The 23177-nt window shown below is 40.2% G+C and overlaps 1 protein-coding gene across 1 annotated transcript in view; it reads left to right on the plus strand.

Moving 5' to 3' along the window:
* Nucleotides 1–7621: 7621 nt before the first annotated feature.
* EMB2746 (RNA-metabolising metallo-beta-lactamase family protein) overlaps nucleotides 7622–23177 on the plus strand; it is a 157638-nt gene continuing 142082 nt past the window's right edge. Inside the window, exons 1-2 of the mRNA XM_089999530.1 lie at nucleotides 7622–7879; nucleotides 10304–10532. Coding sequence (XP_089855656.1) covers nucleotides 7759–7879; nucleotides 10304–10532 — 350 coding nt within the window. The 5' untranslated portion in view covers nucleotides 7622–7758. The remainder of the gene's footprint in view (nucleotides 7880–10303; nucleotides 10533–23177) is intronic.

The raw sequence follows: 23177 nt of genomic DNA on the forward strand, positions 1-23177 counted from the left end.
TATTCACACTTGCCTAAAGATCGAGCAATGTATGCTCGATGTTCATGTTCCCTTTGACACAAGAGATGATTGGTGCCCTAGGATCCTTCAGTTTGGGTGGGGCTTGGTGTCGAAACACAGAGATCACTTGTTCAGTCAGAAAGATCTTCTTAGGCAGCGATCTTGACTTTTTTTTCTGCGTGTAAAGTTCCTTAAAAAACCTTGCATAGGCGGATACTTGTTGGATGTCATCCAAAAGAGGAAGATTTATGTGAACATGCTTGAATATGTCAAGCATTTTGTGCATTCTAGCGCCCTGCTTGCCAAAATCATTCAGTTTTTTTAAAGCCTGCGGAAAAGGGGCTCTAGGAATATACGAAGGAGAAGGCATAGATCGTGGGCCCTGCCCGCTTTCTTTGGGATTGGTAGGGGAGATCGACTGGTCAATTGGTCTGTCACTGGGCTCTCCAGTCTTCTTCTGAGTAGGGTGCAGTTTCTTTCCACTCTGAAGGGTCATAACAGAGTTGGCCTGCTCTTAATGAGACTCTATGGGATACAGGTCGTGGTACATAGGTTCTTTATCTCCCGGGTTGACAATAGACTAACTTCGGAGGCTAACCTCGCTTTGCCTGCTCAAGGCCTCAGCCAACTGTCCCATTTGAGTTTCTAGCTTCGTTATCAACTGCCTATAAAAATTGAGGTTGGTCTTGATATCAGAGAAGGCTTCAAGAAGCTTCTCCTTAAAAGATTGACTCAATGTGGTCTCTTGAGGAGAAGGCAAGCTAAGCTAGGGAGGGGCCTGTGGGAATGTGGGCCATGGGTAACCTTGTGGGGGGTTACCTGGTCTGTGTTGTGTCTGAGAAGGCAAATGAAGTGTGGCTTGTGGCTTGCTCAACGCAAAGTTGGGGTGATTTCACCATCTCAGGTTATAGGTAGGTGCATATGGATCATGCATCGATATGAAGAAACTTTGGGCAACACTCACTTGCTTCTGAACGAATTCTGGATAGAGTGGCATTGCCAGATAGCCTGAAACATAGTGTGCAGGGTTTGTGCATAGCTCACACCTTTTTCCTACGTGATTTAATAAAGATGGGTTGGCCAGTAATTGATCAACTTTCCTGGTCTACTGGTCCACTTTGATTTGCAATTCATGTTCAAACCCAACTTCATAAATCTCTTCACTTTTAGGTCCATTAGGAACATATGTGGTCCTATTAAATCTTGAAGACTGGGCATGGTGCATAGTATTTTTACTCAACGTTTCAAATAGGGCCCATGCTTCGTCTTTGCTCTTGAGCATGAATGTGCCCCCACACGAAAAATCAACCATCTGCATGTTCTTCTCAGTCAGGCAATTATAAAAGTATTGTACCAATTGCTAACGAGGCACCTGGTGGTGGGGGTACTTTGAGAGAAAATCTTTTATCACCTTCCAAGTCTCATGAAATTGTTCTTTCTCAATATGTGAAAAGTCGGTGATGACTTTTTTAAACTGATTCATCTTACCAATTGGAAAGTATTTCTTGAGAAACTTTTTTTGTATTCGTTCCAAGTAGTAATTTGAACTGTATCTAAGACCTTCAGCCAGTGCTTGGCTCTGTCCTTAAGAGAGAACGGGAACAACGTCAATCTCAATGCATCATCCCCGAAATTATTGATCCACATCATAGAGCAGATCTCGAGGAACTCATTGAGATGACGGTAGGGGTCTTCATTGCTAAGGCCATAAAAGGATGGTAACATTTGGATAATACTGACCTTGATCTCGAACTGTGGTACTCCTACTATGGGTCTAGTGATGTAGGAGGCAGGAGTATATTCATTGAGAAAAAAATACTCTCTCAGGGGATGAGTCAACTGCTGATCCTTAGTCATGAGGTCGGGCTCTCCTAATAATAGACTTGGGGTCCTTAACAGGCTCAACAAGCTCGGGGTCAAGCGAGCGTCACCCTTGCATACACCTCAAGGTAGACCGGTGTAGCAACCGTCCTAAAGTAGGGCTTTCTACCTACCTAACGTGCACCATGATCAAACCACAATAAACCATGACGTGAAAAAAATAAAATGAGGAAAGAAAGCAGTAAACACACACCACATACTTGCACCCAAACAAATATTTTGCAAAAAATAAACTACGAGGACGATACCAATCATGCATAATCACCTCCTAGGGGTAGCCTAATAGGTGGGTCATGCAAGAATAGTAATTTGGTCTCTAAGGCTCACAAGCACGTGGTTCTACAATCCTGAGTACTAAAATAAACTAACAATCCTAAGTAATAAGCAGAAAAATAAACTAACAGCACTAAACAAGTAACAAAAAAGATACTAGCAATCCTAAGTAAAACAAGAACATACAATGGGCAATAAAGTGAATACTCATATTTCTATCACCGATCTCTGGCAATGACGCCAAAAAATTGGTGTAAGTTTTATGAAATAGATTTTTAAAAGGTATTTTTGATAAAAATGGTTTTGTGAAAGTCAGACACCAAATACTAAAAACCGGCTCGCATGAGTGGTGGAATATCGGTCGGTCTCAGGGAACGGGAGAAACACTTTGTATTTCACCAAAAACTAATCTACTCTTTATTGCCTTGAAAAATAAAAGAATTAATTAACTAAGAGTGTGATCCTTTGCGGAGGGCTTAAACAAGTAAAAATAATTAAGTGGCCTTATTACAAACATAATAAATTAAATAATTTAAAATAAACACCCTAAATTAAAAATGAAAGAAAAGGTCTTCAGTGCTCGAGCTTTTAGTCTCTTCTTTGAATCGATGTATGATCTTGCTTATTTGATTCATAAAAAGCTCTTTCAAGAGCTTGAAGGGCCTTTTCAGGATCTTAAAGGGTTCTTTGAGGGTACTTTCGAGGGCTTACCGTACATCTAAACATTTTCCTGCAAATAAACTCACAAAACAAAAACAAAACAACGAAACTAGACAAAAACTAAATGTTAGTTTGATCAAAAATCATAAAACAAGAATCTGACTAACCTATAACACACTAACATGTAACAAACTAAACCACTAAATGACAAAATAGCTAACTAACTAACTGAATAATAATAAAAAACAACTACTAACAAATTATGAAACTAATTTCAAACTAACTATGAATCAATTTAACTAGATTAAAAACAAACTAAACAAACTATTAAACGAACTAATTAACAAATTAGGTAACAAATTAACTACTTGACACAACAAAAAAACTAACTACTAAAAAAAGAAAACGTGAATCTAACCTGTCTAAATTAAACTTAATGAAATAAATGAATCTAATTTACTTACTCTAAAAACACATGATTTTAAATCAGCTGATTAGCCTAATGCTGAATGAACTATCATTAACAGAGAATAAAAAAGAGAAACTTGAAATTAGGCTATGGGTCACAAAAAAAAAATTGTAAACCTATTAATTGTTAATAAATGCCTAATAATGCAATGATATCAAAACTATACACAGCTTAGGGACCTATAGTAATCTAAGTAATTGGAGCACAATCTACTATTATCCACTGATCAGGAAGGCCGAGATGCACTGGTCTGCACTAGTCACGCTGGGTTGTGATTAACACTGCCAACATATGCTTCACGCACAACTTGATAAAAAAATAATAACTTCAACCGGATTACACAGTTTGGTTGAGATCAATGCTACCGTGTTTAGTTTGAAACTTATCCAACGATCACGCTGTAGTCAATAAGGTTAAATAATATAAATATTGAACTTCCAGAACTCGTGCTAACGCTCATCAACTATGAATAACATGGTCAGATCACGTGGATGAGGATGGCTCAACCAAGGGAGTGACCTAAAATCAAATAACGCAATCGAGACCTGCGTGATTCCAACACCTTATGGCAGTCGTTTGCTGTTCCACTAAATCGATATGCATGGATGCACGGATCAATTTATGACCTCCGAAAAGAAAAGCATGTTGCATTTTTTTTTGTGTTAGAGAAGAAAATAACAACTATAAGGAAAATTATTCTACGACGTAATATAGTCTAATCCATTATGCATAAGACGCAAATAGAAGAAAAACAACTAACCTCATGCCACTATGTTGCTAAAAATAGCTACATGATATGCGATGTTCAAACATATTTTTTTTATATGCAATGAGCTAAGATTAAAACTAAACTACCTATGGATCGATTAAAGAGGTGGGGAATAAGAAGCAAACCTTGTAGTCACTACCAATGAAGAGGTTGAGAAGAAGAACGGGTATCTCCTCTGAGCTGCACGTACCTCCGATGATGGGGACATGGACATGCCAGCGATAGTATGGATTAAAAGCAAGACGAAACAAGAAGGAAATGAAGAACCGAGGGAGAAACCGACCAAGAGTGAAATATGAGAAGAAGAGAAGAGGAAGAGGGAGACAGAGATCTGCATTTTTCAAGAGAGAAGACGTGTTCTATGGCTGAAAAAATCTAGTTTATACACTAAAATTAGGTCAAAACACAATTTTCAAAAGAGGCCCGATAATTTTTTAAGAATTTTTCAAAAGAGTCCTTTAAAAAACATATTTCTCAAAAAAAAAAAAAAAATTCTAAACAAACTAAAATTAATTAATACACTCCTAATCTAGTTAGACTACATATTAGAAAATTTTAAACAAACTAAAACTTTGAAAAACCGATAGGAATGAGTTTTTGATACGTTTTTTCACTGGATCATAAATAAAATCGTATAAATAAAATGCAAAAATATATGCATGATCAACAAGCCTATGCACTAAAGCGCAACGACAAAGTAAAGACATAAAGCAGTAAATACATAAAATAAATGCGAAAGCAAGCCTGTGCACTGAAGCAGGGCAACAAAGTAAAGACAAAAAGCATTAAAGATAGAAAGTAAATGCAAAAGCAAGCCTGTGCACTGAAGTGTGATGGCAAAGTAAAGACAGAAAAGGACAAAGATCACGAAACCACGCCCTTGAGTTAAAATCATATATTTATGTTTTTTTTCTTTTTTCTCATTTTTGTTTTAGTTGCTTAATTTTAATTCATCCATTATCCTTTGCGCAACTTTCCCCTACCTTGAGAAGTCACGGAGTTGCAAACGCCTTCGAGAGTAAGTGATGTAGGACTTGGGCCGCGGGGCATGAGCGAGGTTCGTTGTGCATGCTACGAAAGAATAAAAGATGAGAATCATACACACATGATTAAAACTTAAAAAGAAGGGGGGTGAGAACCCAAATAGGGAAGGGTTGCATCCCTGCCCGCTGATCAAAAGGGAGAGAAGGGGTAGGGGCGTAGCCCCTGCCTACCGATCTAACAAAAAAGAGAAAGAGGGGAGAGGCAGGGGCACAACCTCTGCCCCGCCTGCCTAACAAAAAAAAGGAAGAGGAGGGTAGGGGCGCAACCCCTGCCCCGCCTGATAGAAGGCGAGAAGGGAAAAAAAGATGGGGTGGCTCGGTTATGCCCGACCCCACCTAACAAAGAAAGAAGGGTGGGGTGGGCTTAGCTGAGCCCGACCCTAGCCCATAAAAAGGGAGAACAAAAAGGGAGAGGTGGGATGAGCTTCGTTGAGCCCGATCCCACCTAACACAGAGAAGGGAGCAGAGAGGAAGCACCCCTTCTTGAAAAAGAAACAGGGAGGGTGTAACCTCTCCTGCTGAAACCAGGAGGCAAGGAGAGCAGGGAGGGGCGAGGCCCCTCCCCTGACCACAGGGAACTGAGGAGGGGGCGACCCCCCCCCCCCCCCCCCCCCCCCTTCCTGTTAACAAGGGGAAACAAAAAAGGGCACCACCCCTCCTCTGTAAAAAAGGGGAACTAGAGAGAGGCGACGCCCCTCCCTGGCAAAATAGGGAGCGAGGAGGGGGTCAACGCCCCTCCTTTGAATATGAGCGAACGGGGAAGGGGCTGCGCCCCTCCACGTCCTTTGAGAGAGATAGCAAGAGAGCGAGGAGGGGGACAACACCCCTCTCCGATCAAAGCACAAGGGGGGGGGGGGGGGGCTCCTCATCCTCTGAGAGAGGAAAATAGGGAGTGGGGAGGGGGACAACGCCCCTCCCCGACGTCAAAGAAAGAGGAAGAGAGAACATAGAGGCGCCGAGCCCCTCCCTTGCGAGCCCGACCCAGAGCAAGCGAGGGGGAGGGCAGAGGCGCCCTTCACTATGCTGCAAACAGAGGGAGAAATAAACAAAGAAGGAGAGAGGAGGGTCAGGGGTACCTGGGGGTCGCTAGGGGGTGTTGCCAGCATCAAGTGGTCACCAGTGAGGCGAGGACCGCAGGGGAAGGCAGAAGGCAAACAAGAGAGAGAGAGAGAGAGTTCGAGGAAAGGGAAGGGAGCCAGGTGTCGGAGGTCACCGAGGGAGAAGTCGGGGTGTCGAGAGGCGGCTGGAGAAGGGGTGTCGATCGTGGTCGGGTGCCTGACAAGGGGGCGTTGGCGAACGCAGGGGGGGGCTGCGGCAGGAGGGGTTTTGAGACCCCTCCCCTGCATTTTTATAAAAAACACGGGGCTGGGGGGAAGCGGTTAGGGTTGACCCGGGTATGGATCCCGGTCAGATTTGGATCAGATCCGAGTCTGAATAATTTTTTTTCCTCATAAAAACATGGGTTTTACAATATGGACCTCAAACAATGTAGACCTTCATCCAGGTCCTATTTATAAAACCTTTTTGTTTGTGTGAAGGACTACTCACTTAGCTAATGAAGGCACTTAGGAATCCTGTCATAAATATCGACAATAGACATCCTTGTTGCCTTTGATTTGGACGGCCTTTGTGAAAGTTTTAGGCCTGGTAGCTTGTCAAAGATGGTCACAGGTGTGCCCCTGTGACCAACTTTTACAAGATATAGATTCTCAACTGAAAAAAACAAACTTATTTGACAACTTTTTAGCATTGATGCAAATAATGATTTGCCATTTTACTTTTTTTTCTTTTCAAAATAAGAGGTTGTACTTTTTCATAAAAAAATAAACATGAGAAAGTTTGTCCTTAAAAATGTTGTATGACATCCTGAACATTTACAAGGGCAAACTTTATTATATTGTGAAGCCTGTGATCAAAACAAACATGCCCTTAAAAAATGTACTTTTCTCAGGAAAAACCAAGAACATATCTGCATTACTATAGATAAATTTTAGAACATATAAAAGTAAAAAATCTATGAAGAATAAATTCAATAATTAAAAGTACAAAAAGCTAAAAAGCATACAAATATCAATAATATAGGGATAAATTGTGACATTTAAAATAAGGAAATGTAAACTATGTTATTGTGATTGCATAAGCAATTACAACATCACAATAAAATTGTGAAATTTAAAAAAAATATCGGCAATATTTGTTTTATTTTTTAGAAAGGCAAGCTAGGGTTAAGCAGACCCCTACTAGATAAGTCTTAAGCCCCATGTAGGGGAGGGATTCGAACCTGGGCCTTTAGCTTGGTACAGGACCCCGCTTACCACATGGGATACCACCTCTACGCTCGGGAAGCTCAAGTTGGCTGCTCCCACATCACTTCACATCTCCACACGATCGGCTCGCACGTGCTAATTCGTCCTGCATCAAAACGATTGTTGAATGGGATTATGGAGGGTTTACATGATATTTTATTTTATCTTCCGCCTATCCGTTAAATAGAAGGCCTTTCCAAGATATTTCTGCTCTATCCATTCAAGCTCTCACCTTGCCTCTCTCTCTCTCTCTCTGATATTTCAGCATCTGGGTCACCCTCTCCAAGCTCTGGGATTACTATTTGGGGCTACTCAACAAAAATTTTGGGGTCATTTTTCCTTCAAGCGTCACGAATAATGATGGGTGCAGTGGGTGCCGTTTCTCTCTGCCCATGCAACTTTTATTGCAATCCCAAACTCAATGGGGAACTCAGAAGATCTTCCATCTCTTGTGTTCTTGGGTCCTCCTCGACGAAAGGTATAGTTCTCTGTTCGGTTTGTCTTGTTCTGATAGGTTTCGGATGTTGGTTGCTTTGTTATTGGCCTTTTCTTTGTTTACTTGATTGTTGGTATCATTAAATTTTACCGTTCTTTGACTATGATTAATTTTTTGCTTTGTTATTGGTCTTTTCTTTGCGTATTTTATTGTTGGTGTTGTGGAACTTTTAGCATTTTTTGACTATGGTTGGTTAGTTGTTGCAAACTGTTTGATATTGTGTGAATCGTTTGGAAAGCGGATGAACATGTGCTTCTGGATGAATGTTCTGGTCGTTAGAAGTTTTAGAGTGCAGGAGTTGATAGATTTTAGCGTAGAGTGTTTGCAGTTGATGCTGATTGTGGGGGTGTTGGGTGGTATGCAAAGCGAGCTACTTGGTTGAGTTGGAGGAGGAAATTTTGTTGTGGAAGTTGAAGTTTTGAATTCAATGATTTAGAATTACTTTCATAAGTTAAATGATTGAAGAAAACGCTTAGTTGAACAATGTGGAACTTGGCGTTATGCTGGTCCAATTTCCATCTTTGCCTCCCTAAACATAGGTGGACACTAACCACTAGATCGAAATGCCCTGGTATATTCATCTCATCCGTATAAAGCTGCAAACAAAGCAAAATATTTAGCTTCTACATTCAACAAATAGGACCAAAAAGTTAGATTCTGCCATGTGGCCGTCATGCATTTTTTCTCTACGATAAAACATAATCGTATTCTCATTCTTTTTGGATGCCTGATGATGTTACACCTCACCATATCAGACTTATACTATGCAAAGTGCTCAGAAAAATTCTCACTAGCAATTTTACTGCATATGACAATTTACTAGCTTGACACATGGCCTCCTGCACCACACTGGATTTACTCACAAGCTTGGGGAAATCTGCTTCGCTTTCTTTGTATGGGAAACTTATAGGGTTTCAGAAAAAAAAAGTTTTGGAAACCTATGAGGTTCTTTTTGCTATATTAACAGATGACCTAGGATGTTTCTTTTCTAATCATAGACAACACGTAAGTGAATGACATTATAAAAGAAGCCAATAGGGTGAACCACCCATTCAACAATGAATATCAACATCTACTTGTTCCAATGCATTCTTGCTGACTCCATGGTGAATAGGGATGCAAATGGGTCGGATCCAGGGATGGAGGTTTTGCATTTTTTTGGATGTTCTGAATCCGACTCTCCCATGTATTTAGCTGTTCCGGATGCAACCCGTTTGTATCCCTAATGGGGAACCTGTGATCTCTTGTGTAGTTTTCACCAATCTAATCCACCATTCATTTTCCTCTCCAGTCAAGAACTGCCACCATTTCATTACCAAAGCTTGGTTAACAAGTCCAAATCTTAAGTAGGAGTCCACTATTATTAATGGGTAATGCGACAAAATTGCAGTTAGTCAAATAGAGGCACTTTTTCATAAAAGCAATCTTCAAAATGAAGGATCTAACAAGTTTAGTGCTCCTAGCAACCAAAATCTAGAGAGAACAAACCCAGACACGAGGTACATGTGTTAGCTAGAAAGCATGGTTTGACAAGTGTGATTCTAGCCTCCAATAATAAGTATCTCACCATGATTGTAGTTGTGATTGTATTGTTCTTTTCACATCATTCCAAAGGGCAATACTGTGCCTACCATTAAATCAAACCATGCATTTCATGAGGATATTTTGGCCCTACAACTAAAGCTAGTCACAAAAATGACAGGTGAAACTTTGCCCATGCTGAAATTCAAAATTTGTTGATGTTATAGTTCATTACAAATTAGGAAAGAAGAAAAACTTCCATATCGAAAATTGCATTTATTGGTGGTCTATTCCATCACAAAGCAGGATTACAGATAAACTTTTTTATTTTTTCTTCCCATAGTATTTTGCTGGGTGTTGAGTCAAATTTAAATAATTTTGATTGTTTCAAGGCCTGCAAAACAGGATAAATCATATAGGGGTTATTTGATTGTCATACATGTTTAACAACTCGCTAACAAGATCAAGGATGCATGGATAGACACAGGCAGGAGTAATATTATCTGTAGTTGACATATGTTTGGAAAAGGGGCAAACAATATTATAATATAAAGCAGAATGTAAGTTTTGAACTTGAACATCAGTTGAGATTGTGTTAGTTCCTAAATAAAAGTTTTATTTTTTGCTTTTCTCTTATTGGTCACAAAACTTAGTTGCCATTTGTAAATGTTGACATTTCCATTTCTTTACTGTACAAAGGGGTCACCTTTGTCTGATGAGTCTTTTGTAGCAGGACTATGATCATGGCAACTGCAAAAGGTTTGTTGCAGAGGATTTTTTAGGCTGCAAATACAATCTTGTTTCCTATGTTTTTTTTAATGTCTCTGCCCCTTTCTTTCAGTAACTTTTTGGATTACCTAACGCCTCCTTATTTTCTTATTTAAGGTGTTCGAGGATCAAAATTATCTTCCAAGAAATCTGGCAGATTGAAAGGGTCTGGAAAGAGTATGGAGGATGCAGTTCAACGTAAAATGGAGCAGTTTTATGAGGGATCAGATGGTCCACCCTTGCGCATTCTTCCAATTGGTGGTTTGGGAGAAATTGGAATGAATTGCATGCTTGTGGGGCATTACGATCGCTATATTTTGATTGATGCTGGTGTCATGTTTCCAGAGTAAGCATTGGTTCTTATGATTTTTAAGTGTAGCATCCAACTCATGTCTTTAACAACTTGTGCTTTCTTCCTACATGCTTTTTGTTATACACTTTGTAATTATTTGTATTTACATGTTCATGCTACTTTTGGTTTCTTATTCCTTGGATTGTGAAGGGGGATGATTTTGAGCCTTTGCATCATCACATAATGACAAGATGTCCAACTTCAATTCTTAGTTGGAAGCACATTTTCCTTCCTCTGGAGTGAGAAAACTACTAGCATAACTTTCGTTGATGCCTGAAGTTTCTCATTTATGCCTTTTGGAAAGAAGGGCACAGTTCATGTTCTTCTCTTGTATCTTTGCTTGTGATGGATAAGGTAAATCTGGGTTTCTAGGCACACTGATGACTCTTCCATTCGTATTGCTTGGTAAAATAATGGATTCATGTGGATGAGAATGTGTACCTATGTAGCGGAGTTGTACTGCACACAATAAAAATATGGCAATTGAGTATAAACAAATTATTTTTGCTAATGATCAGGTCAAAGTTGGTCTTGTTCAATACGAAATTATTGGCTAGCAATCAAGGAGGTGCTTGCTCGAGCATCATATGGTTAGTTCCTATTAAAAAAAAAAGAACTGCAATTGAAAATAAGAGTTTAGCTCAATTTCAACCAGACAGTCACACAAATACTGTCAAGAATTTGAAAAGATTGTGACATTATCACCATAGATTATATAAGCACTAATACGGGTAAAGGATCATAACATTTTCAGAATATCACCATTTTGAAACACTCAACAATATCATGATATTATTGTGCTATTCATGCTTTTTTTAATATATATTTGTTTCTTTAGTTTTAACTTTGTCTGTTGCTTTTTTTTTCTACATTTTGAACACTCATCTACTTTTTCTAATATTATTTCAATAAAATCATATGAAAATCTAGTTTTTTCCATCTTATTTGCTTTTCTAAATTTTGGGGTTTTCTTGATGTATTTATGACATTTATAGTAAACTTATACTATACCAATTTTTTTTGTTTTAGAGATATCGCTGAGTCTAATAAACAATTCTTTACAAACAAATGATAAAGTTCATTTTTCTTTAATTAAAATTATGCGAAGACATTCTATATACTTGTGACTTGGAGTGGACCAACTAGAGGGCGGCTGTTCAAAATTTCTTGAAAGTTGAAACCGCTAATACTCTTGAAACTAAGACAATGGTCAATGCAATTGGATCTTGATAAAAATCAAGTGTTGTACTTTCAAAAGAATGTTGTGGAGATGGATGCAACTTGAGCCCTGAAATTTGGGAACTGGTTTCACTCTATTTGTACCTAAGGGTAAGTGATTGCTGCTTCTTTTGTTTATCTAGTGAGAAGATATTGCTACACTTTTGTACTGAACAGGTTTCCTTTTAGGAAACCAGTTATGTAGAAGAAGATTATATTTTATGGATCTGCTCAATTTGGCCATGTTATTTTGGAAAATGGAGAAATCGGTTGGGATCAGTGGCTGTGCTGTTTTGAAAAAGAGAAAATATTTGCCCATGAAGTTAATCCTTTTTCCCTGCTTTAGTTCAAATAGAATTTTGTGTATGGGCTGCATTGAGTAGGAGGGTTGTGATTTCTGTTTTTTCCCCCCTAAAGTTGAAAAATGAGCACAAATAAGAGGATAGCGAGAGGTGAGGCTGCCTTCAACAAAACAAAGAAAAAGCGCAGTTAGACAAATGGATACATTAGGATCATGAATAGGGTGAAAACCAAGTCCTCACTCAGCAAAAGCCAATCCAATTTTTAATCCAGCATGGGTCACTTGATCCCATTCCACATGTTAACTTTATGCTGGGAACAGTATTGATTGGAAACCCCTCGCTTGAATATCTTAGAGAAGGCCTGCTACTTTGGATATCCTTGTAAAGGAGAGTGCACACCAGAGGCTCGAGAAGAGAGAGGCAGCAAGATTTCATTGAGAAAATGTCATTCTGTGAAAGTCTCCCAAACAATACAGCTCTCTGAACTGTGGGAGATTGTGGTTCTTTCCAAAACCATGAGCTCCTCCTTTTTGGTCAGTTCAGACTCACTATAGATGATCTATCATGAGCCCTCCTTGGAATGACAAACATCACCTTAGCATCTAAATCATGGACATAACAAGTCAAGTGAGGGAAAGGAATCCTTAATAAGTGAAGTGGTTAGTGAAAAGTCTTTCTAAAATCTCACTAGGGAACCACTATGTTAAAAATTGTAATCTCGTATGCGAGATACCTCCATCATATGTAATCTTATTTTTTTTAGTTTAGTTAGAATTAGGCTAGTTAGAATAACTTTCTATACTTTTTATTTTTTGTTTTTGGACATTCAAATAGGCTTAATGCCTTTATTGACTTTTCTGTCAATAAAGCATAAAGCAACAATAGGAGACGCCCAATGACTCCCCCTCTCTAGCTTTTTTTAAGCCCTATAAATAGGGGCTTTTACTTCTTGTTTTATTATGACTTTTTGTGGGTTTATCCCACCTTAATGAGATAAATTTTTTCTCTTGGTGTGTGCACTCTTTTGAGTATTTCTGTAACGCCCCGAAATTTCTCAACTTGAAGAGTAAAGTTTTTCTGAAAGAATTCTCTTAAAACTTAAATTCTGCCTTTTTGAATAGCCTTTCAAAAGTATCTTTCTATTTTAAAAATCAAGTTTGTTAAATCCCAAGCACGTTAGCTCGACCAACCAAAAGTGACAACAACGTAAAATAGTAGAAAGCTGAAAAGAGTGTTAAATCTTTAATTTTAAATGTTATTGTACAATGGAAACAGGAGGCTCAACTCCTATTAAAGCAAAAACCCCAAACCCTAAAAATCCTGCAATGTCGGCCAGAAATCTGGAAGGAAGAGTACCACCTCGAGCCACGTCGCATGCACCATTGACTGCCTACCGCCGCTACTCGTCACCTGCCCATAAAACGGGTCAGTTTCGTGAAAAACTAGTAGGAGTGCAAAAGAATAAGAACAACTAGCAGCTAAAACAGCTAAGCATACCACAATATGATCCATAACAAACTCACAAGTATGCTAACACGTGATACTACAAGTACGCAAAGACAACAACTGAAAGGTGAGCATGTTTAATTTAGTTATCACTTGTTAACCGACCATGCGGGTACGTACATGGCACACGAGCCGAAACAACCGAGACCAATCCGAGGGTTTATTATTCTATATATTTTGAGATACCTCGGTTGACTGACTGAATCCTATCCTAAGAGGACGACCGGTGGTCAAGAGAGCAAGCCCCCAAAGGCCCAGTAGGGATGCATCCAAGTTCTGCAGAAGTGTTAGGCTATCTATTACAACCCCTTTTCCCTAACCTCCGATGACTGGGGAAGCCGAGTCTTTTGCCCGTATATAGCCATTAATGGTATGTCCATCGGAGTTGGTACCCTTCGTCCCCTCTTTTGGCGAAGCTAGGTCGAATCGAGCGCGACAAAGGTTTCTTAACCGTCGCCTCATTCTTCATGCTCTGGTCCATTAGACCCAAACGAACATCTTGTCTGTGAAGGCGCATGTGAGGCCATTTATGTGTATCTTTAAACAAGTGCCCTTGCACGATCGAGGTCTTATCTGCCTCATGGTACTCATTGCACCGCGCCAATAATATTAGCACTGCAATAGTACCAAAATCCAATCATTTGCCCAAGACTCAAGAAATAGCAGCCTTACATGCACCGAGACTCTTTTCTCGAGTTAGAAAAAACCAGTATCTCATTTTGTAACTCACTGCGGAGTTCGAACGTTGATACTTACACTCTTACGCTTGGCTAAGTTCCGTTGTCAACCCTGTCAACCACGACAATAGTTGAAACTACTGCAACAAAAAGAAGAGTGACATATATATATATATATATGAAAGAAATAACAGAGGTAACAACGAATGGAACCAACAGGGACCAGGATCGTGAAACCGAATCCTGGAAGTAAAGACGTATATATATATATATATATATATATATATATATATGCCTTAATTTCTTTGTTAAGTCCTTTGCTATTCAACAGTTCATTGTTCCGGTCCTTTTTATGCAAACCCCTACCTAGAAGTAGGGATGGCAGTGGGGCGGGGCGGGGGACAAGGTCTTCACCCCCGCCCTGCCTCAAGATTAGAACCTCCATCCCCGCCTCCATCCCCGACGGGGATGAATTTTAACCTCCACCCCCGCCTTCATCCCCGTTTCATGTCCACCATCCCCGGTTCAAACGGGGATGAGGCGGGGAAAAGTGGCAGGGGCGGGGCGGGGACGGGGCGGGGAAAAGGGTACGTCCATCCCCGAACGGGGATTGATTTTTACCTTCGTCCCCGCCTCCATCCCCGTTTCATACCCTTCATTCCGGTCCAAACGGGGCGAGGTGGGGCCCCGCTTTCCCCCGGTTCACTGCCATCCCTACCTAGAAGGGGTGCGTGGATCAGTATGCCTGCGAGCGTAAGTGATCACTGACTCAAGCCGCGTGGCACGAGAAGACTCCGTGGTGCAACCTGTAAAACCATATTGTCAATACATCGTACAATATAAAATAACCTCATTAGGCCGCCAAAGGCGCCCAAGTCAAAAAGAGAACATCCCGAAGTAAAGCAGGGGCTGGCCCCTGCTGAAAAGCAAACAGGGCAGGGGGCCTTCCGCTTGCCGAGACAGACAGGGCAGGGGCCCTGTCCCCTGCCGAACACAAACCGGGCAGGGGGCTGCCCCCTGCTGAACACCAATCAGGCAGGGGGGCCTTCCCCCTGCCGAAAACAGACAGGACAGGGCCCTGCCCCCTGCTGGAGACCGACCGGGCAGGGGGGGGGGGCTGCCCCCTGCCGAACTGATCGAGGCAGGGGGGCCACCCCTTGCTGGAAAAGCACAAGGCAAGGGGGCCACCCCCTGCCGGAAAAGCACAAGGCAAGGGGGGGGGGGCACCCCCTGCCGAAAAACAAGCAAGGTAGGGGGGCTACGCCCCTGTCAGAGAAACGCCAGGCAAGGGGGCCACCCCCCTGCCGGGGAACCAAAGCGAGGCAGGGCCCCCCGCCCCTTCCAACAAAATGCCGCGGGGCGCCTTTCGCCCCCTGCCGAAAAGCCACGAAGGGCAAGGGGGCTCCGTTCCCCACCTGCCAGAGAAAGAAAAAGGGGCAACGGGAGCCTCCCCCCCCCCTGCCGGAAGCAGACAGGGTCCCCCTGCCACCAAACAGAGGGAAAGGGGGGGCCTGCCCCCTTCCCTTGCCGGAAAACCCCAGGGCAGGGGGGGCACGCCCCCTGCCGGAGCTGCAGGCAGAGGGAGGTTCGTTCCCCTCTGCCGGAAGACTGGAAGACGAGGGAGACTCTTACCTAGAAGTCGCCGGAGGTCAGGGACGTCGGTGCCGGACTGAGGGGAACGATGCTGGACGGAGGCGGACGACGAGAACGAGAGGGAGCCGGAGGTGAGGAGAGAAAGAGAGGCGAGGGGCTTTTTGCTCCTCGCATAGCCTCACCTGAGCCTAGGGGTGGCAATCGGGTCGGGTTGGCGAGTTGGCGTGTCAACATACCTCAACCCGAACCCGACCCGTTTATTAAACGGATCGGCTGTGTCAAACACGAACCCGACCCGTTTAATAAACGGGTAACCCGACACGACCCGCCAACCCATTTAATAAATGGGTTGGGTCGGGTAAACGGGTTTTCAGGTTCGCGGGTCAGGTTGGCGGGTCGGGTTGGCAGGTAGGCAGGTTGGCGGGTCGGGTTGACGGGTCGGCAGACGGGTTGGCGGGTTGACCCACCCGCCTAACCCGTTTATTAAACGGGTCAGCCGGGTTGGCGGGTTGGCATACCCCCAACCTGAACCCGACCTGTTTAATAAATGGGTTACGCGGGTCGACCCGCTTATTAAATGGGTTGGCTTAAGCCCAACCCGAACCCGCCTAATAGGCGGGTTGGCGGGTCGTGTCAGAAATTGCCACCCCTACCTGAGCCTTTTTAAAGGCTCAGGTGAAGGTGTGGATCGGGTCCGGGTCGAACCCGATCTGACCTCCCTCAGATCCGCCCAGATCCGAATCGTGTCCAGCACACCGAGTTTGGTGTGCTGGATACGCGTCGGACACGCGATGTGTCCGACACGACACACATTTTTTCCACAGGTTTTATAATTTCGGTTCTTGTGAGTGTGTTGAATGAACCTTTGTGTTCATTGAGAAAGATCTTTTGTGAGCTTCTTTTTGAAGTTTTGTTTGGGGTTCTATTTCCTTACATGGTATCAGAGCTAACGGTTGAAGCAATCAAGCTAAGTTCCTTCAATGCATTGGGAAGCGTGTCACTCAAGTTTTTTAAAGGAAGTAAATTTTCTTTGAAGTTGTGATCGTGTAATGACTTAAGAGCTTAGAGGAATACTTATACTCACCGTTTGCGGTAGACTATCCTCTTCTTTATTTTTCTTGTTCTTTCCTTATTCGTCTTCGCTTTATCTCTTCTTTCTCAAAAAAAATTTGTGAAATGGATGACAATGATAATGTCACCATTAAGCCCATCAAGCTCAACAATTCTAATTATGTCACATTGGCTTCAATCACGATGCATCTTATATGGGGAAAGGGATTATGGGGATTAGTAGACGGGACCGATATGAAACCTACACTAATCCTCACCAAGGATGAAGGAGAGAAAGAAATACCTCTCACAGAGGTAGAAATGATTAAGGCCATCTCTACTTATGAAAAAGAGTGGAAGGAATGACGAATGGGTCATGCCAAGATTATGTCTTGGCTTATCACAAGTGTTGATATAAAGAAATGCTCGAGTCTTGCAAAATTTGAGTATGCTAATAATGCGTGGGATTACCTTAAGAGAATGTATTCTCTTAAGGATATTGCACATGTGTGAAATTTACAAATTAAAGTTCGGAATATAGTTCAAGGAGACAAAAGCATTAGAGAGTACTACAATGGCTTGTCGGAATTATGAGAAGAGTTAACTCTTCTTAAACCAAAGTGGCATTGTCCACAAGATATTGAATTTCGCCAAAACAAAATCAATACGGAACCTTTTTTTCATTTTATTAGTGGATTAAGATCGGAATTTGAATCCACTAAGTCTATTCTTCTCTATCGTGGAAAAGTGCCATCAATAGAAGATACGATAGAGGAGTTGAGTATGGAAGAAAATAGACTAAAAAGTAGAATTTTATAAACCTCCCAACTATGGAAGAGAAAATGATGAAAAACAAGAGAATGATTTTGAGAAAAGAAAAATCATTTGCTACTATTGCCGTGAACCTAGACATGTGAAAACTCACTGTCCAAAATTAAAGAGACCCTATGAGAAAAATGTTGCCTCCGTCGGACCACCTCAAGAATCAAGCGAAACTTCCATTGAGAGCATGTCTCTTGCACAATTGGTGGAAGCACTCAGACCACTACTCAAGGGAGCATCTTCATCTACGGGAGCAACAGTCTCTTCTGTGAGCAGCTCCAATCAAAGTAAAAACTCTATGGCTTCTTGACTCAAGTGCTTCTTTTCACGTGACTCCGAATACTGAAATATTATCCGATTGTCATAACTTAAATGGATCTAATGTTTTTACTGTCGATGAAACATCACTAGAAATTGAAGCAATAGGAAATTTTGAAAAAGTTTCTCAAAACCTAAAAGGATTTCATATTCCACAAATTAGATATATTCCCAAATTAAATCTCAATCTTTTGTCTGTTTCTCAACTATCTGACCATGGATATAACATTTTCTTCTCCTCTCGTGGTTGTCGAGTGCAGGATCACCAGTGAGGGAAGCTGATTGGGGAAGGCCATAAAGAAGGAGGCTTATACTACATGGAGTTTTTGAAAATTCTCAAGAATACGCTTTGTTGTAATGTTCACAAAGTGAACTTGAAACTATGGTACAGGAGACTTGGTCATCCTAACATGTCCAAAATTCATTTTTTTCAAAATATGGAAAACTTTTGTAATTCTGAAACATTTAAATATAAAAAATGTATTTTGGAAAAAATGAAGAGATTACCCTTTCAAGAAAGAAATTTTGTCTCCTCTCGGCCTTTTGAGTTAGTGTATTCAGATGTATGGGGTTCTGCTCCTGTTATATTCGAAGGGGGTTTCTCATATTATGTCATTTTTGTAGATGATTTTACAAGGTATGACATAAATTCGAAGTATTTTTTCATTTTGAAATATTTTATAAACTGGTTAAAAATCAATTTAAGAATGATATCTCTATTTTTCGCACTGATTCTGGTGGAGAGTTTTTGTCAAAAGAATTTAATGATTACTTAAATTCACATGGTATTTCACATCAAAGATCATGCCCATATACCCCACAGTAAAATGGTCTAGCAGAAAGAAAATATAGGCATATTATAGAAACAACAAGAACCCTACTCGTTACTCATCTAGTACCAAATTTTTTTTAGGCCGAAGCCACTCTAACCGCGGTATATCTCATTAATAGAATGCCATCATCTTTGTTAAGCAATATTTCTTCTGTTGGAAAACTCTTCAAATAAATCCCAAATTATTCAAGGTTAAGGGTATTTGGTTGTAAATGCTTTGTTTTCTTCAACAAAAATGATAAATTTTCACCTCGTGCTATTTCATGTGTGTTTCTTGGTTATGCAAGCAATCAAAAAGGTTATAGATGCCTTGATCTTAAAACCAGAAAGCTATATGTGTCACGAAACGTATCATTCTTAGAAAATGAAAGTTTTTTTGAAATTAAAAACTCTACTGAAATTGATGAATATTCCTTCTTATTGGACTTAGTTCCAGAGATTAATGAGGAAGATATTGATCAAGAAGAACAAAATGTAATAAGTACTGAATCATCTCATCCAGAATGCATTCAATACTTCAGACGGGGTAACCTAGAGCAACCTTGTGCTCTAGAAAAATATACTAAAGCACAAGATCATATAGAAACAAGAAAATCATCTAGGGTATCAAAAGTACCTGAAAAATTTGTATCCTATGAGTCTTTTTCGCCAAAGTACCAAGCATATATTGCCCTATTATATTCCTATATAGAACCTTCTAATTATGATATTGCAAAAGAACATTTCGAATGGGTTGAAGCCATGTCAGCAGAGTTAAGTGCCTTAGAAAAGGCAAATACGTGGACTATTCAAGATATTCCACTAGGAAAGAAACCTATAGGATGCCGTTGGGTATATAAAGTCAAAACCAAGAGTGATGACACTCTTGAATGTTTTAAAGCTCAGTTAGTTGCTAAAAGCTATTCTGAGGAATATGGAATAGACTATGAGAAAACTTTTGCACCAGTCGCTAGAATGAACACTGTAAGAACTTTAATTGCTCTTGCCTCTGTAAAGAAATGACATATCTTTCAGATGGATGTCAAGAATGCGTTTCTTAATGGTAGTCTAGCTGAAAAGGTTTATATGGAACCACCTCCTAGTATTAAGATTCTTCAAGGAAAAACTCTTCGTTTACATAAGGCCTTGTATGGACTTAAATAAACCTCAAAGGCTTGGTATGACAAATTTAGTCAAGTTATGCTTACTTTTGATTTTCAATTTTGTCTTATTGACACAATTTTGTTTATTAAGAAATCTAATGAGGTATTATTATTCATCTACTTTATGTGGATGACATGATCATCACAGGAAGTAATAAACAGGGAGTTTTCAACGTCAAAGAATTATAAAAACCATCTTTGAAATGAGTGACGGGTTTTTTAAAATTTTTTTCTTGGAATCAAAGTGTCCTATTTTCCTAGAGCTTATTTACTAACTCAATCGAAATTTGCTATTGATATTATTGATAGGTCTGGAATCACAAATGAAAAATATGTTAACACTCCTGAAGTCGTAAATACCAAAATGAAGATTGATGATGGAGAACCGCTTGAGAATCCAATGCCCTAGAGACAACTTGTTGGTGCATTGTCTTACCTTTCCATCACGCGACCTGACATCGCACATGTTGTCCACATCGCAAGTCAATTCCAACATGCTCCCACTACTGTGCATATGAGAGCAATACTACGAATTATTAGATACCTTAAAACCTTCATTTGTAGATGACTCTTTTTGTCTGCTTCTTCTTCATTACAACTGATTGCTTATACTGATGCAGATTGGGGGGTGATATTAATGATCGACACTCAACTACTGGTCTTTGTGTGTTTTTAGGATAATCTTTAATTTCTTGGCGGTGCAAGAAACAACAAAAGGTTTTTCTTGAAGCAACAAAATGTTTTTCTTTCATCAATTGAAGTTGAGTACAGAGCCATGACTACAACCGCTGTGGAAGTAGTATGGTTAAAATGACTACTTCAAGACATAAGAGTTATGGCTACAGGACCATCACAGCTATGTTGCGACAACAAAAACTCTATTTGCATTGCTAGCAACCGGACATTTCACGAACGAATGAGAGGAATTTCTACACGACACTATTGCTCTCTCATATGTCTCCTCAGAATATCAGCTGACCGATTTCTTTACCAAACCCCTTGCTGCTCCCCAATTTCATTTTCTCTTAGACAAACTTTCGGCTCGACAACCATAAGTTTGAGGGAGAGTGTTAAAAATTGTAATCTCATAGTTAATCTCATATGCGAGATACCTTCATCATATGTAATCTTATTTTTTTTAGTTTAGTTTCTTAGTTTAGTTAGAATTAGGCTAGTTAGAATAACTTTCTATTTTTTGTTTTTGGACATTCAAATAAGCGTAATGCCTTTATTGACTTTAAGCATAAGCAACTTTTTATTTCTGGACATTCAAATAGGCCTAATGCCTTTATTGACTTTTCAGTCAATAAAGCATAAAGCAACAATAGGAGACGTTGGACTCCCAACGACTCTAATTAGAGTCGTTGGGAGCCCAATGATTCCCCCTCTCTAGCTTTTTTTCAGCCCTATAAATATGGGCTTTTACTTGTTTTATTATGACTTTTTGTGGGTTTATCCACCTTAATGAGATAAATTTTCTCTCTCTTGGTGTGTGCACTCTTTTGAGTATTTCGGTTCTTGTGAGTGTGTTGAATGAACCTTTGTGTTCATTGAGAAAGATCTTTTGTGAGCTTCTTTTTGAAGTACCGTTTGAGGTTTTATTTCCTTACACACTACCAGTCTAGCATAGAGATTGTGGTCCTATCTAGAAAATTACTAAGAGTCACCAATCATCATCTCCACATTATGGAGCTCTGTTTTTGCCTCAACAATTCTTTCTAGGAAAAACACAGCTTGAAGATATTATTAATTCTTTAGATGCACAATCCGCCAATCTTCACCACCTTCAGCTTAATGTCACTGCCTTTTGATGATCATTTATTGGTTTCAGGCTCAATGCACCTAATACCAATTCCCCCCTTGGTGCTGTGGGGCTAACACACTTCTAATTGATAAGGTATGTGCCCTTTTCCAAGCTAGCATCCCTCCACAGAAAAGCTTGCATCTTCTTGTCGATTCCATTAGTCACCACTTTCAACATTGAAAAGATGGAATAGATGGTCTGACTCATGAGGCCAGATTTTACGAGGGTAACTGCGGTGCACATGATGACTGGCTCTCCATGATTATTTTCTTGAGGTTTTGTCTTCCACAGTGGCTCAAGGTTCTTATTCAGGTCATACTCTTATTATAATTGTGTGAAGGATAGGATACTAGGAATTTTAATGTCATCGATGAAGTTTGACGAAAGGACATTCTTGAAAATGATGCTCAACCACCAATTGAGAGGAGAGTGAAAGTGGGTCTTCTTGGCAAGGTTTACGTCTTTGAGGAAACGACTCCTAAGTTTTCCATTAATGAAGATTGCAATTGATTCTGATAGTAGGCAAGTGTTAATCCAATCCAGCCACTTTAACCAAATCCCATTTTTCTCATAATTCATAAATGGAAGCTCCATGTGACATTGTCAAAAGCCTTTGCAATGTCTGATTTCAACAGAAATCCTTGATCTTATTGGAGTGGATGATATGGACTGCTTCACAGGCCAGGATATTATTCATGATGTTTCTGCCCTTCAAAAGAGTTACTTGATTGTGTGATATGATGGATGATAAAATCAATTTTAATCCTTTTCTAGCATTTAGAAACCATAGAATAAAAATTGGTACAAATCTGCTAATGTGCTAGGCTCCTACCTCTTTAGGAATGAGTAAGGGGGATAGACTCATTGAGCTCTCTTAAAATGCCTTTGTTGAGGAAAATTCATGAAACAGATAAAACACAAATCAAAATTTGCAAAGACCTTAGCACTTCTTGAAGACACAAGTAGGAAAAATGTTTGGTCTTTCGGCCTTGTGAGCAGCCAAGAGGAAAGTGGCACTTTTTATTCCATCTATATCAAAAGGTTGGTCGAGTTTCAAGTTGTCAGTCGAGTTTATAAGAAAATGCTCATTGTTCAAAGAGCTAAAGGAGGTTTTGCAACAGAATACAACTTGTCAAAGTGATATGTTGTTTCACTAAATAATATCCCATGTCTCCTTGAAGATCGTTCCGTCTATAGTTACTGATCTGATCTCACTAAAATATCCTTTTGACAGAAGCCATGCTGTAAAAGGACTAAGTGTTTTGATCTCCCTCTTTGAGCCAAATAATATGTGCCATTTCCTTCCATCTGATTTCTTTTCTAAGATGCCATTTGGAAATTAAATCAGAAGAAGGTCCACACTATTCTTTAAGGC

The sequence above is a fragment of the Nuphar pumila genome, chromosome 3, assembly GCF_984573655.1.
Source record: "Nuphar pumila chromosome 3, dmNupPumi1.hap1.1, whole genome shotgun sequence".
NCBI classification, from domain to species: domain Eukaryota; kingdom Viridiplantae; phylum Streptophyta; class Magnoliopsida; order Nymphaeales; family Nymphaeaceae; genus Nuphar; species Nuphar pumila.